This window comes from Oryx dammah, unplaced genomic scaffold, assembly GCF_014754425.2.
Source record: "Oryx dammah isolate SB20612 unplaced genomic scaffold, SCBI_Odam_1.1 HiC_scaffold_3, whole genome shotgun sequence".
Taxonomy (NCBI): Eukaryota; Metazoa; Chordata; class Mammalia; order Artiodactyla; family Bovidae; genus Oryx; species Oryx dammah.
This window is the reverse complement of record NW_024070187.1, coordinates 19,444,067-19,460,877: the sequence shown is the minus strand read 5'-3', so window position 1 is coordinate 19,460,877 and position 16,811 is coordinate 19,444,067. Positions and strand designations below refer to the sequence as shown.

At 37.0% G+C, this 16,811-nt stretch overlaps 1 protein-coding gene across 4 annotated transcripts in view; it reads right to left on the bottom strand.

Moving 5' to 3' along the window:
• The window catches only part of PPA2 (inorganic pyrophosphatase 2), a 97,304-nt gene that overhangs the window by 7,461 nt on the left and 73,032 nt on the right, over window positions 1-16,811 (bottom strand). For all 4 annotated transcript variants that reach the window (XM_040237529.1, XM_040237531.1, XM_040237530.1 and 1 more), the window contains one exon: window positions 9,822-9,891. In XM_040237529.1, the coding sequence (XP_040093463.1) occupies window positions 9,822-9,891 (70 nt within the window). The remainder of the gene's footprint in view (window positions 1-9,821; window positions 9,892-16,811) is intronic.

Sequence of the window (16,811 nt, the reverse complement as noted above, 5' to 3'; positions counted from 1 at the left end):
GGTGCACAGTATCACAGGACTGGGTCCCTGCAACTAAGCAGGAGTGTGGTTACTTATTCTCCTTGGCCTGAATTGCAGGTTCTAATAGCTTTACATCTCTGCAGCTACCGGGCTGTGTAGGGTCTGAGGCTAGGCTAGGATTCCATTGCAATGGGTCTGGTTCTCTCTCTCAGTCCTATGTGCACTGAGATTGTGTGCAGAATCTTGCGAAATTCAAACTTTGTTGTTGTTTTTTTCTCTTCCAGTAAAATAACTATAATCAGCACATACTAAGCTCTTACCAAATAACCTAATTCAAACTTCTCCCAACTTTGCATGCTGCCCAGAGGGTGTCCATTTCCAGAGAGAGCAGAATACAAGGAAAATACCTGAACAGAAAGAAGTGTGCAGGAGAATTATAGGGCAAAAAATTCCCAGACAGGATAAATGGTTAAGTGCGACACTGAGTTATTATGTTGTGGACACTAACTCACTCTTTCTCCTAATCCTTTCTGCTTAAGTCTCTGAAAAAGAACTACTTTTCATAGAATAATGTAAACTGGGTTGACTTTTCCACTGCTCATGCATTAATGGAATGGGATACCTCATGAAGAAGTGCTCTCTTCATCACTGGAAGTAGTCAAGAGGCTGGAATACTCAAAAAATATTCAAGAAGGGGCTTCTCTCTGGGGCCAAATTAGTTTGACAATACTATTAATACAATAGGGACAATAAACCCCAATATTTAATTAATACTTTCTAGCTGCTCTCTATTTTACCTGGACTACCTAATTCAGTTCTCCACAACAGCCCTCAGTACAAGGAAGATACTATTATTAGCCTCTTATTTTATAAATAAGGAAACCAAGGCATAAATAAGTTAAGCAATTTGCTTCCAACTGTGAATAAGAGTTGGGATTTGGGTGCAGACAGTCTGATTCCAGAAAAAAAAATTTTTTTCCCTGAAGTTTTGCTGAACCAAAACTGACATGGGATTAACTGCACACATTTATAGTGTATGGTTTGATAAGTTTTGACATATACACACACACACACATACTCACGAAACCATTAACACTCTCAAGATAATAATCATAGTCACTATCAATCCCAAGTTCCTTCCATCCCTGTAAGTGACTGTAATCCCTCCAACCAATCACCTGTTCTGTGTCAGTACACATTAGTGTCCGCATATTCTAAAATTATAAACGGTATAATACATGTATCTGCCTTTTTCTATTCCATATAATTTTTCAAAATTCAGCCATGTCATGCTGCTCTGCTGCTGCTAAGTCGCTTCAGTCATGTCCGACTCTGTGCGACCCCATAGATGGCAGCCCACCAGGCTCTACCGTCCCTGGGATTCTCCAGGCAAGAACACTGGAGTGGGTTGCCATTTCCTTCTCCAATGCATGAAAATGAAAAGTGAAAGGGAAGTCACTGAGTCGTGTCCAACTCTCAGTGACCCCGTGGACTGCAGCCTCCCAGGCTCCTCTGTCCATGGGATTTTCCAGGCAAGAGTACTGGAGTGGGGTGCCATTGCCTTCTCTGTCAGCCATGTCATAGCATGTATCAATAATTCATTTCTTTTTATGGGTATTTCCTCATATGAATATACCACAATTTATTTCTATTGATAGAAATATGGTTTGTTTCCAATTTTTGTCTGTTACAAATAAAGCCACCATAAATAAGTCTCTGTATGAACAAAGACTTCCATTTCTATTGGGGAAATAACTAATTAAGAGCGACGTGGCTAGATCATATGGTAGGTATATGTTTAACTTTCTAAGAAAATGCCAAACTCTTTCCCAAAGTAGTTTTACCATTTTGCATTCCAACAAGCAGGGTGGGGAAGCTCCAGTCTGGTTTCCAATCTGCAGATACACATCCTCCTAATGACTGGTAAAGTTGAGCATCATCTCCTGTTTTCAGCATACCTTCTTTGGCAAAGTAACCATTCATATGTTTTGCAGTTTTTGTGGTGGGAGGCTGACGTTTTGTTTTCTTATTATTCAATTATGAGAATTCTTTTAGTTCTAGATACAAGTCCCTTTATCAGGCATACAATTTTCGAATATTTTCTTGCAGCACGTAGCTTATTTTCATTCTCCTAAGAGTGTCATTTACAGAACAAAAATTAATTTTGATGAAGTTCAACTTAACATTTAAACAAAACAGATTGCACTTGGACTGCAAGGAGATCCAACCAGTCCATCCGAAAGGAAATCAACCCTGACTATTCATTGGAAGGACTGATGCTGAAGCTAAAACTTCAACACTTTGGCCAACTCATGCAAAGAACTGACTCATTTGAAAAGACCCTGATGCTGGGAAAGATTGAAGGCAGGAGGGGAAGGGCACGACAGAGGGTGAGATGGTTGGATGGCACCACCAACTCAATGGACATGGGTTTGGGTGGACTCCAGGAGTTGGTGATGGACAGGGAGGCCCGGCGTGTTGCAGTTCATGGGGTGGCAAAGAGTCGGACACAACTGAGCGACTCAACTGAACTGAACTTAGCGTTATATCTAAGAAATCTTGCCTAACTAACCCAAGGTCAAAATTGGTTTAGTTTTCTGTTTTAAATTTTGTCTTAGGTACACTTTAGAGAATTATAATACATAGTGCAAGGTATGGATTAAAGTGTGTTTTTTCCCCCATAGGGAATAATCAACTGTTCACAAACTATTTGTTGAAAAGATTATTACTTCAAAAATCAGTTGTCTACATATATGTAGGTCTATCTGTGGATTTGTTTTCACTGATCTTTTCTCTAGTTTTACACCATTACTACACTCTTTTCATTACTGTAGTTGTGTAAAATGACTGTAAGTCAGGTGGAATTAGTATTCTAACCTTGTTCTCCACAAAGTTGTTGAGTCTAATTCTAGGTCCTTAGTATTTACATACATGGGTTTGCTGATTTCTACAAAAAAAGTGTATTGAAATCTGATTGATACTGCATTAAACCTGCAAATCAATTAGAGAATTGCCATCATAACAATATTGAGTCTTCCAAATCATAAACATGAAATATTTTCCCATCTATTTAGTTCTATATCTATGGGCTATATGTGATAGTTTTCAGGGTTCAGCATCTTCACATATTTTTTTTTCCAGATTTATTCTGAAGTGTTTCACATTTTTGAAGTCATTATAAATAATGTATCTATTTTTAGTTTCTAATTTTTGTTGCTGATACATAAAAACACAACTGTTTACTGTATACTGAGCCTGTATCCTGCAACCTTGCTAAAATCACATATTATAATAGCTTTTAGGTTCATTTTATTGAATATTCAATATAGGCATTCATGCGTCTCCCTTTACAACCTGGATGCCTTTCCCTCTTTTTGATGCCTTACTGTGCTGGCTGGAACCTTTGGTAAATGCTGAATAAAAGCAGCAGGAGTCAAGGCTCAGAGTTGTGTTTACAGAAAGATATTTTAAGTGCAGATTTAATTTGTTTATACCTGTTTCTTCTTCAGTGAGCTTTGGTATTTTACGTATTTCGAGAAATCTGTCCAGTTTCATCCAAATTCTGAAATTAACTGATACAAAGCTTTTCACAGTATTGCTCTATCATTCTCCTATTATCTCCCAAATCAGTAGTGATGTCACTTGTCTCATTCCTGACATTAAAGATTTGTCTTCTCTTTTCTTTCCTGATCATTCTGGCTAAAGGTTTATCAATTTTGCTGGTCTTCACAAAGAATAAAGTTTTGGTTTCATTAATTTAATTTTTTTCCTGGGCATTCAAATTCTGTTAATTATGAAATACTACAAAAACACAGAAAATGTAAAGACCATTATAAGAAATATCTATTCTCTGGATCTTTTTTAAGAGTTAACATTTTGTTATTTCAGAAACTTTATAACTGAAGTCTCTTTTTCTTCCTATTCATCAAAAATAAAAACCTTATTTATTTTTATTCCTTCTCAGAAGTAACTTCTAACCACCAGGAGAAACGCTGGCTGAAACCAGTGTTTATTGTTCTTATTTATGTTTCAAAAATGTGAAAAACATGTCTGTTTATATTCACTAAAAATCTATGGTGCTACTTGGAGTGTTTTAAAATTTATTTCAACAATACACACAATGTTGCAAACATTTTTCACCCAACACTGCATTTTCAGATTTTATCCACATAGAGTTATATAGTTTTAATTGACAGATTTTACCTATGGTATAGCATTCCACTGTATAAGTATACTACAGTTTATTTACCCAGTTTTCTATTGACAGGCATTTGTTCAGTTTCCAACTTGCCCATGTCTGATTATAAAAAGACAGGTATTAGTGTCTCTATAGATTGTATATCTAGAAAGGTAACTTCAGAGTAGTGGGTTATAAGCACCTTCAACCATACTAGAAATTACTTAACTGCTTTTCAAGGTGGTTATACTAATTTATACTCCCACAAGCGCATCAACTAGTACGAGAGGTCTCCTTTCCACATGTTTAAAAACACTTAATAAATGCTGGCCAATCTGATAACCATGAACTTGCACTGTGTCTTAAGTTTGATTTCACTGAACACTGCAGAAGTACAGCAAATTTTCACATGTTTTCTGGTAATGTAAATACCCTCTCTCATGAGTCGCCCATTCATACTGCTTGCCCATTTTTTCCCCTACTGGGTTATTTTCTTCCTGTTGATTTGAATACATTATTAATCCTTTTGTCACTTCATGCAAAGATCTTCCAATCAGTGGCATATCTTTTAACTTATTCTGTGGTATCTTTAATTGTTTACAGATTAAAAAATCTTTGTTTAAATTTATCAGTCTTCTTTAGGTTATCCCTGGCCCTTTATTATTCCATATAAACTTTAGGATTATCTTACCAAATTCAGTGAAAATCCTATTGGAATTCTTATAAAAACAGATTGACTTCTTTAATTAACATGGGAGATACTGTCATTTTCATAACTAAGTATTCTCTTGAACTGTTGATAAATCTATTTGGATTGTCTGTTTGTTCTTGAGTTAACATTGTTATTTATATTTTAAACAAGACTGGCAATTCATCTATGTTTAGAAAGGTATTGCCAAAAGCAACTTAGAGTATTCCTTTCTGATCACCTATAAACCTCCTGTGTCTGTAATGTCTTCGTTTTAATTTTGGATATTGTTATTTATGTCTTCTCTCTTTCACGGTCCTTCGTGTAATGGTGGTTTAGTCGCTAAGTTGTGTTTGACTCTTGTGACCCAGTGGACTGTAGCCCCCCAGGCTCCTCTGTCCATGAGATTCTCCAGGTAAGAATACTGGAGTTGCCATTTCCTTCTTCAGGGGATCTTTCCAAGCCAGGGATTGAACTTGGGTCTCCTGCACTGCAGGCAGACTCCTGACCCACTGAGCTACCAGGGAATTAAGTTTTTCCATATTGTCAGCTCTATAGGAAGAAAACCCAGCTGCTGTTTTAACAGATCTTTTCCATATCTCCTTGTTTTCTATTTTATTAAATATTTCCTCTACCCTACATAATTTTCTTTCCTATAATGTGAAAAGACAGGAAAAAAACAGAAATTGTTGAGTTGAACATTTAGCCTCTCAACTTTCTTTCTTCACTTCTGCTGTATATTTAATTTCTCTCAAAAACTGTTTTTGCAGCATCATGCAAGTTTAACACAGAGTGATTTAGTTATTCATTTTAAATATTTTATAATTTGTTACAATTCATTTTTTTGGCATGACATATAGTAGTGTTTTTAGTTTCTAAACAACAAGGATTTGGGATTTTTTCTTTTAATATTTTTTAACTGATTGGTAACTTGGTTACACTAATGACAGAGAACGTGGTTTGCATTACCTCAACTCCTTAGCACTTTTTTTCCAACTCTTTGTGGCCTAACGTATACTTAATTTCTGGAAGTGTCCACATGTACTAAAAAAACAATGTATTCTCTAATTTTGTATGTCTATGAGACACAGCTTATAAATACTGTTCCTATCTTTTCAACATACGTATTTTCCAAATACTTTAAATACAGTAAAGGACCCTAAAAGTAGCATCTTAGATCCCAGGCATCAAATCAACTGTCATTCGATATTAATATTAGATCTGAAAGGGAAACTACATGTGTATGCACAAATCCACACTCGTGTGCACACGCATACACAAAGATACATTCTTTCTTCTCTATAAAGGCTCTGAACCTTGTTCCCTGAAATAAAGCTCCAATTTCTAGTCACATAGTATTTAAACAATGGGAAAGAGTTCTACACTTTTGGCTATTAAAAAAAATGACACTATCCCCCAAAAATATAATTGGGTGGTTCAGTTGGTAGCCAGTGGTCACACACAGTAACCTGGACACACAGAGTAACAATCTGTCTCTGTGGATCCTGAGTGTGTTCAGGTTTAGGTAACAAACCTTGTTTTGGACACAGCCATGCCTTGCATGACTGTATATAATTCAAGCATCTATATTTACAAACAAAATTCACTAACCTTCCTGACCACTTCCACTCTCCTTATCGTCCTTAGATCAACTATCTTCCTTAAGATCTCTAATTTAAGTATGACATATTACTTCTGTAGATATTTTCTGTTTTGTTTCTAAGATGCTTCCAAATTAGAGTCATCAGGTTGTTGGCTTTTATTTTTCTTGGTTATGGTAACACTGTTTTTCCTAATTGATCTGTACATATTTTGGGGTGACTACTTAATGATTTTAGGGGGGGTCTCAATGCTACTACACTTAACTGCATTTTGATCGATACATGTTCAAAAGTATATGCTTTATGTAACGGTTCTATTAATCACTCAAAAGCTTAGTCCATTTCTTTTCTTTTGGTGCTTTAAGAGTAACTGATCATCAAAGCAATTACTTTATCCTAAAATCTCACCTAATCAATAGACATGACTGAGCACAAACACAGATACATTTAGAAAGTGAAAACTTACTGCTACCTGGCTTCGTTTTAACCATTACTTCACACTCATTTAACATCTTCACATCTATCTTAAGATAATATTACCTAAGTTGATTAACCTGTAAGAATGAGTTCGCTTATTCTAAGCCCACTGATAAACTCTGGGGTTATAGTTTGTTTCCATATAGGCCTAGGATTGATGTGGTGTGAATATGATCAAATTTGATGGATGACTGTGATGTCTTAAGTTATTCTGAGCAAGCAAAGAACAAACAAAAGTCGACAGTACTTTGAAGTCAGTATATAGCAATAGAGAGATATGGGAATCTATACCTAAGCAATGTTGATTCAAACATCTCAATGTGGTTTTGAAGATATAAAGTGAAAGTCGCTCAGTCATGTCTGACTCTTTATGACCCCATGGACTATACAGTCCATGGAATTCTCCAGGCCAGAATACTGGAGTGGGTAGCCGTTCCCTTCTCCAGGGGATCTTCCCAACCCAGGGATCGAACTCAGGTCTCTCGCATTGAAGGCAGATTCTTTACCAGCTGAGCTGGATTCTTTACCAGCTGAGCTACCACGGAAGCCCAAGAATACTGGAGTGGGTACCCTATCCCTTTTTCAGTGGATCTTTCCAACCCAGGAATCAAACTGGGGTCTCCTGCATTGCAGGTGGATTCTTTACCAGCTGAGCTACCAGGGAAGAGGTAAAATGCCAAGTCAAAATGCTCTGACTACAAAAAATTTCATTATTACAAGCTGATAAAATCCTCTTGACTAAGTGTTACCTAATCTGAGCTCCAAAATCACTAATGAGGCTGCTAAAAGAGCAATTCTTTGACTTACAAATTTTTAGTGGTGAAATCCCATATACAGTAATTTCTACTAGCGCTGATGAAGGACTGCTTTCTCTGCATTTTTATTTTCTACTACAGCTTTCTCAGTGAAAAATCAGCATAGCACCTTCTTCATCATTACGAAACAGAGCAAAGCTACCAAACCATATAATTAAATCTGGATGTTAATATTTCTGAATTCTAATCTTGTCCCCTATATCTAACTACCTAGATCACATCCATGTTCTCCAATTATTTTAAGAGCACTTTTCCTACTAAAATGTTAGGAAATTTTTTTTTTAAAGATGTAAGACAGAAACTTTCATCTTGCAGCTAACTTTAAAACAAAAGTCTGTTATACCTATCATTTATAAATTCAAAATTACAAAGGAAGTCTTTTCTTTTTTGGGGGGGGCTGCATGTGGGATCTAGTTTCCTGACCAGGGATTGAATTCTGGTCTCCTGCATTGGGAGTGTGGAATCTTAGCCACTGGACCACCAGTGAAGTCCCATAAAGTAGAATGGTCTTAATCTGAGATTAATGGGGGACTACATGAATAAAGATAAAAAGTTATTAACTTGTTTTCCTCTATTTTTTTCTTAAAGAATAATAAATGAGAACTAAGTTCAGAATGTAATCGACACAGATACAAAACTGAAAACTTGGAGAAAACAAACTGACATCGTAGGGTGCATGATTATCAGGGCTCCCCTGCACCTTCCTTGCCTCCCTGGAGCCCATCTTGCCAACATAGCCAGAGTGATCTTGTTAAAATCTAAGTCAGATCATATCATTACATCATACTTTTGCTCAAAACCTTTCAATGGTTCCATCTTACTCCGAATAAGAAATGAAATTCTTAAAATAATCTTTACAGGGTGTTTTTCACAAGGTCTTTCATAATAATTTGCGGTCCATTTTCACCCCAGATCCAAACATTTTTGATCTCAGCTCCTCCTTTCTCCCCTAGACTCCCCTATTCCACCAGTCACTGTGGTTTCTTGGGTATTTCGTGAACACATCAAGCACCCACTTGCCTCATGGCCTTCGGTCTGTGGTGTGGAATGCTCTTTGTTCGGACAGTCACATGGCCTAGTCCCTTACCATCTACAAATCTAGATTCAGGTCAGTTCTCGGTTCACACGGCTGTCCCCTACTGCTTCCCAGTCACTACAGTGCCCGCCCCCCCGACTCCAGGCACTGGATCCCCTCTGCCCTGGCTCATTTTTCATCAATGCATTTATTATCACATTCAGAAACACTTTATATTTCACTTGAGTATTTATTATCCATCACTGGAACTAGAATGTTAGCTATACGAGGACAGATTTTTGTATCTTCTCTGTAATACTGCATCTCCAGTACCTAGAATCTAACCACACATAGCAGGCAATAATTAAACAGCTCATTAATTAGTGAAAAACAATTCAAAGCAGCCATTGTGAGTAAACATTTTTGTTGGTCCTGAAGTAAAGAGCTAAACTCACTAGTTTTCTGATAATTAGTTTAAGGAGAAAAAACCCAGAAACCTTAAATTTATAGATGGGATTTCTAGCCTAAGATCACTCCTGAACATGCTTTACACAGCAATATTACTTGATTATCTGAATTTTCTTATTTAGTGGTCTCCAAGTATTACTTTACTAATAAATTCAGTTGCCTCAAGGCAGCATTATCACTAAGACCTGTAAAAATCTGAAGATATTCTCCTTAGAGAAGGAACGTTTGTGAGGTAACCAAACTAAATGGAAAAAAAAAAAAGGAAAAGAAACTTGAGACAAAATGCACCCATGCCAGCAGCCAGTCACAATTTAGACACTGAGTGGATAACTTGTGAAGATAAGTTAGTGCAGAGGAGCGCTAATGGATTTAAACAATAATAAACTGGTGAAAAATAGTATCATATGAAATTAGTTAAATGGTTAACTTCAGAAAACAGAACAACAGTAACAAGTTTTAAATCTAAATTCCTTGGATAAAAAATAATTTTAATGCTAGTTTTTAATGTTATGCTTCCCAAAGACATGATACATTTCACTGGTAGGTTTTTCAGAACTTCTGTTAGACTTCCCCATGGGATTTATTAGAATAAAGGATAATTTGGACATCTGTTGCTTACCGATTCAACTAATGATCTCGCTTCCTCTTCAGAGCAATGGAAAGGGCTATCACATACCTGCACATTTGTGCTGGAGAGGAAAAGAAAATATAACTGTTAAACAGGATAAAAAAGGAGAAATTACCAAAAATAAAACCAACTCTCAAACACTTTACATTTAAGTGCATGATCCCAGCCAATAGTTACAGAGTCTCCAGATCTCACTTGGTAACACACACTCTCCCTCTCTCCCTCCTAATCCCACCTCAGAAGGAGGCAAGGGATCTTCTAATGTAGAATGCTATAGCACTGTAGGAATGTGATTAAGATACCCTAAAAAAGAACCTGCATGAATATAAATTAAGACAAATGAGAGTCTTCTACATTCCTTCAGGCAAAGTTAGAGAGTGCTCCACAGCATTGCACTCCAGAACTTGGGAAAAAAAAAAAAGTCAAATGATAGTATACAAATTTAAATACTCTTCTGGTATATGTAAAAGGCTATTCCACTACCCTTCACCCTTACTGAAGAAAAGAAAAACCAAATTTGACCCACAGATTGAAGATCATAAGGAAGAATTTTCCTCTAAGTGAGGTGATAAACACTGTAGAGTCTCAGACAGGTATGAAAGACTAAGCTCCAAGCGGCGAGAGGAAACCACATGAACACCAAGACTGAGTTTCTGTGCAAGTACGAAAGTTCAGCAAGGCACAGACAGCAGCTCCTCCCGCCACCAGTAAAGATTCTGTAAGGCCAGAGCCTTCAAACACAATGGGGACCAGCCTACTCTCTCCACAAGTACGCCGCCCACCACGTCTTTCTTACTCCCCAGATGAAAGCATAAGCATTACTCCCCTCAAACTTTTTAAGTCTGATTTTTAAAAAAAATTCTTCAAAGAAATCAGATTAAAGTGGATGCAGAGAAAGGTAGAGAAGGGAGTTAAAACCAAATTAATTTTTTCAAAATTGAAGAAATAAATGATTAGCAGATCCCTAAGAGAGATAATAGATGAAACACACACATACAAATACTCACATACACATGCTCCCCAAGTGGATCTTAGGCATACACATTATCAGATTTATTTTGGCAATGGCTTTGTGAAATATCCTGGGACATGTATGATAAAAAGATCTGTCTAGTTATTTATCTTTTAAACTGCATCTGTCTATAATCGGATACTGGGTACACAGTGATTATGAAAGTGATCATTTTGCTTTCTACTCAGAGTCAATGTAGAATTTGTTTTCATTCCTTGCATGAATGTTGATGTTTGATGAAAGCTGGCATTATCATCTTTAAGACTAAACTACTCTCTTCTCCACAGCCCTTGTTTAAGTAAGCTAAAAACTGAAAAAGGTAAGGCCTTATAAGTGAGAGGTTTCTCTAAAGAAAATCTAAATTTAAAAGGAACAAGGCAAAAAACCAGACACTGTAAAGTCTTAAGTGCTACTCCTCTGAAGAAAGCATGGTGTATAATAAATATGCTATATATAAGGTCATACATATATACACATGGCATCCAGTCCTATGTACTTCATGGCAAACAGATGGGTAAAATGTGGAAACAGTGTCAGATTTCATTTTCTTGGGCTCCAAAATCAATGCAGACAGTGACTGCAGCCACAAAATTAAAAGATGTTTACTCCTTGGAAGAATAGCTATGACAAACCTAGACAGTATATTAAAAAGCAGAGATAACACTTTGCTGACAAAGGTCTGTCTAGTCAAAGCTATGGTTTTTCCAGTAGTCACGTGCAGGTGTGAGAGTTGGACCATCAAGAAGGCCGATCACCAAAGAATTGATGCTTTTGACTGCTGTACTGGGGAAGACTCTTGAGAGTTCCTTAGACAGCAAGGAGATCAAATCAGTCAATTCTAAAGGAAATCAATAATGAATATTCATTGGAAAAACTGATGCTAAAGCTCCAATACTTTGGCCACCTGATGTGAAGAGCTGATTCATTGGAAAAGACCCTGATGCTGGGAAAGACTGAGGGAAAGAGAAGGAGGTGACAAAGGATGAAACGGCTGGATGGCATCACTGACTCAATGGACATGAGTCTGAGCAAATTCAGGAAGATAGTGAAGGACAGAGAAGCCTGGCATGCTGCAGTTCATGGGGTCACAAAGAGTCGGGCCCGACTTAGCAACTGAACAACAACAACACAAGGTTTTTAACACTATAACTACACCAAAGGGAAACATTCAGTGGGGATTCTGGGAAAACGATGATGAGAGAAAAGGGAGTCTTCTGTAAAAATGGTTGTCAGATAAAATACAGAAAATCCAGTTAAGTCTGAAATTCAGATAAATAGCAATTTATTTTTTTGTAGAAATATGTCCCAAGTATTGCATGAGACATTTAAAGTCTGAAATTTAGATTTGAGTGGGTATCCTATATTTTTATCTGTTAAATCTGATAACCTATCTCTAAAGTAAACTTCTACTCCCACAACAAAGCAAAGCCATCAACAGAAATGTTAGGCAAGAAAAAATATTCAAGCCAGTACCGTAAATTTTAAAAACTGAGTAAGTTAAAAAATATCCCCAATAAAATATCTTGACAAGTAACCAGCAAAACCTAGGAAAGTCAATAGGCTTTACCATTTTTCACCCTGGACAAATTATTAGCATGGCTGTTTTAGGAATGAAATGGAAGGTACATACAAATGGATTTAGGAGATTCTTGCATGATATATAATGTACAAAAGAGGAGAGATAAGAAGTAACAAAGCCCCTTGTTACTATTGCTGCAAAAGTAACCACAACAACAATAACAACAACAACAGCAGCATTTCATTGCTACAAATGGTGCCACCTTCCTCACTAACATCCTTCTAGTTAATGAAGAATATAACCTGGGTTGCAATATGCTTTCCTCAGGATTTACTCTGGATGTTTGAAGGTATGATAAAAGGCAAGTTATCAAGAAATATTTTTATTTCTTCTGAACTGGCCCTTATATAAAATTTTATACTGATTCATATTTATTGATTGATTCAAAAACGTATTCTTATACCAACATATTTAGGACATTTTTAAATGTTGGGGACACAATACTGAACCATGGAACCTCCCTGGACATTAAAATATTCAGGGTTCTTTCTAGCTATGTCTGTGCCCTACAGGACGAAAAGCAGTATAATCCCTTCAAGGAAAGATGACTAAACTGATGGTGCTTACTATAAATGGGATTAAAAATAAAGACTCAGGGGAACTTCCTTGGCAGTCCGGTGGTTAAGACTACATGCTTCTTGTGCAAGGGCCACAGGTTTGATTGCTGGCTGAGAAACTAAGATCCCACATGCTGTGCAGTGCAGCCAAAAGTCATCATCATCATCACAAGGAAGAATGTGCTGCTTCCCTTTTAATAGTAAGACATTCAATATTTTGCTCTAAATTTATAATCATTGCATAGCCTTTGCTGACTACATCATTTGCTGACCAAAACAAGCAGACATACTAGCGCAAAAGATCAACATCAAAATTTCTGTGCCCAACAAACCAAATCTCACTTACAAAGAATTTTAAAAATATATTAACAGATACATAATAAGGAAAATTAGTGATTAAATAAAAAGAAACAGAAAGAGAAAGTTACCTGCAAATAATAAAAAAAAATCTAAAAGATGAAATTTACAGGACCAGCAATATGAAATTTTACTAAAGAGAAAATTATTTTCTTCAAGACAATCAAATCAGACAAAGGCCCATACTCATGCGAATCCCCAAGGACAGTGTCCAAGATTCAGATTGGTCAAGGTTTTTCTTTCTAAAGCAAAACAGTCAAGGACAAAGGAGAAAGAAAATTTAAAGAGATACGAATGACGACGATTTGGGACCATAACCTCCAGAGTTCACTGAAGAAAACTAGCATTGATGTAAATCTACATAAAGCTTAAAGAACTGGAGTTATATATGGACTAAATATATCTTTCTCTGGAAAGGTAGAAACAGCTTCAAGACATAAATAATTTGGAACAATATACATATATATGAAAAAACATATATACCTATGTTGAAGACGTCATATAAATATTTATATAATTTTTTTCATTCAGTAAGCATGTTCAAACTACCTGCTGTGTGCCAAGTCCTATCACTAGGGCTAAAATACAAACTCAATTTAGATAATAAAAAAACTAATAAAACACTCCAAGTTCTTCCTAGAGGTGTGGAAAGCAGTGATATGAGAACACAGGTGAGGTTACAGTTAATTACGCACATAACAAATGAAATGAAGAGTACAGTCCTGATTTCTTAAGAATAAGTCAGAGATATAAATCGTGATTAAAGAGAATCTGAGAAGAGCTGAAGAATAATAAAACCAAATGACAAAAAAACTGTATTTTTCCTCCAGAGAATTTCAAGTTGCTTTCAGTAAAAACAGAAATAACTTAATTATCCCTGCTAAAAAAAAAAATATGCAGCTTCTAGAGTAAACAGTAAGCAGTGGGGAAAAAGAATAAAAATAACAACAATAAAACTTATTGGGAAAAAGAGAATTAAGTAATTTAGTAAATGCAGGGGTCCTAGAAGAGAAGAGTTACTACTGGACTTAAAACGGAACATATATTTTTTTACTTTAAAATATTATCCAACAATCACTCCAACATGTATTTACTGAGTGGCTATTACATGTCAGGCATGTAGAATATAAATATGAATATTTATGATGAATACAAATATGAATCTTTAGACATTCATCTACGTTTGAGGAAATTATACTCTAGAGGAGACAAATTCATAAAATAAGCAGTTAATGAATAAATGCAGTGATAAGCCTACACAGAGGGCAAGGAATAGCACTTTTAGCTAGGTATAATGGCACCTTAGAGAGCACAAGGCTAGGATGAGGGAAAGTTTCCTAGAGAAAGCGAAGTCAAAACAAAGTTTTAACAGATGAGTAAGCCAGCCAGTTTAAGAAGTGAGAAGAAAATCATGGCAAAGGAGACAAAATGAGAAATGCCTCAGAGATCAATAAAAGCATGGTGTTTGTGGGGAGTGACAGGTGGTTCTAAGTTACTGGAACATGAAATAAAAGGCAAGAAGTGATGTGAAATGAGGCTGTGTGGCAAGAGGGGCCAATTGTTTGCTCTTAGAAAAATTTAGATTTTATAGTTCTTAAGCAAAATGGCTCATCAGAAGCCAGAGAGCTTCTAAAACATACTGATACTTAGATCCTTCTCAAGGATTCTAATTCATCAGATTTAAAGAAGAGGACAACAAATTTGAGCCTTCTGATGGTTTCCCTAGGTAACTGTGCTGTACTATACACACTGTTTGAGAGAACTACTGTGATAAACACTGTCTTCAGTTCAGACTTAAACCTATTTAAATGGAGGGAACAGGTAAAAAAGGGAGGCGGGAAGGTTTGGTAATCAATAACACAGTACACTGTAATGAACTGAGTTCAGTTCAGTTCAATTGCTCTGTCGTGTCCGACTCTTTGCGATCCCGTGAACCACGGCATGCCAGGCCTCCCTGTCCATCACCAACTCCCAGAGTCCACTCAAACCCTTGTCCACTGAGTTGGTGATGCCATCCAACCATCTCATCCTCTGTTGTCCCCTTGTCCTCCTGCCATCAATCTTTCCCAGCATCAGAGACTTATCCAGTGAGTCAGCTCTTCACATCAGGTGGTCAAAGTATTGGAGTTTCAGCTTCAACATCAGTCCTTCCAATGAACACCCAGGAATGATCTCCTTGCAGTCCAAGGGACTCTCAAGAGTCTTCTCCAACACCACAGTTCAAAAGTATCAATTCTTCGGCACTCAGCTTTCTTCACAGTCCAACTCTCATATCTATACATGACAACTGGAAAAACCACAGCCTTGACTAGACGGACCTTTGTTGACCAAGTAATGTCTCTGCTTTTTAATATGCTGTTTAGGTTGGTCATAACTTTCTTTCCAAGGAGTAAGCGTCTTTTAATTTCATGGCTGCAGTCACCATCTGCAGTGATTTTGGAGCCCAGAAAAATAAAGTCAGCCACTGTTTCCACTGTTTCCCCATCTATTTGCCATGAAGTGATGGGACCAGATGCCATGATCTTACTTTTCTGAATGTTGAGCTTTAAGCCAACTTTTTCACTCTCCACTTTCACTTTCATCAAGAGGCTCTTTAGTTCTTCACTTTCTGCCATAAGGGTGGTGTCATTTGCATATCTGAGGTTATTGATATTTCTCCCGGCAATCTTCCAGCTTTTGCTTCTTCCAGCCCAGCTTTTCTCATTATGTACTCTGTATAGAAGTCAAATAAGCAGGGTGACAATATACAGCCTTGACATACTCCTTTTCCTATCTGGAACCAGTCTGTTGTTCCATGTCCAGTTCTAACTGTTGCTTCCTGATCTGCATACAGGTTTCTCAAGAGGCTGGTCAGGTGGTCTGGTATTACCATCTCTTTCAGAATTTTCCACAGTGTATTGTGGTCCACACAGTCAAAGGCTTTGGCACAGTCAATAAAGCAGAAATAGATGTTTTTCTGGAACTCTCTTGCTTTTTTGATGATCCAGCAGATGTTGGCAATTGGACCTCTGGTTCCTCTGCCTTTTCTAAATCCAGCTTGAACATCTGGAAGTTCATGGTTCACGTATTGCTGAAGCCTGGCTTGGAGAATTTTAAGCACCACTTTACTAGCATGTGAGATGAGTACAATTGTGTGGTAGTTTGAGCTTTCTTTGCATTGCCTTTCTTTGGGATTGGAATGAAAACTGACCTTTTCCAGTCCGGTGGCCACTGCTGAGTTTTCCAAATTTGCTGGCAAGTTGAGTGCAGCACTTTCACAGCATCATCTTTCAGGATTTGAAATAGCGCTTTGAGCTATTTCACCTCCACTAGTTTTGTTTGTAGTGATGCCTCCTAAGGCCCACTTGACTTCACACTCCAGGATGTCAGGCTCTAGGTGAGTGATCACACCATTGTGATTATCTGGGTCGTGAAGATCTTTTTTGTACAGTTCTTCTGTGTATTCTTGCCACCTCTTCTTAATATCTTCTGCTTCT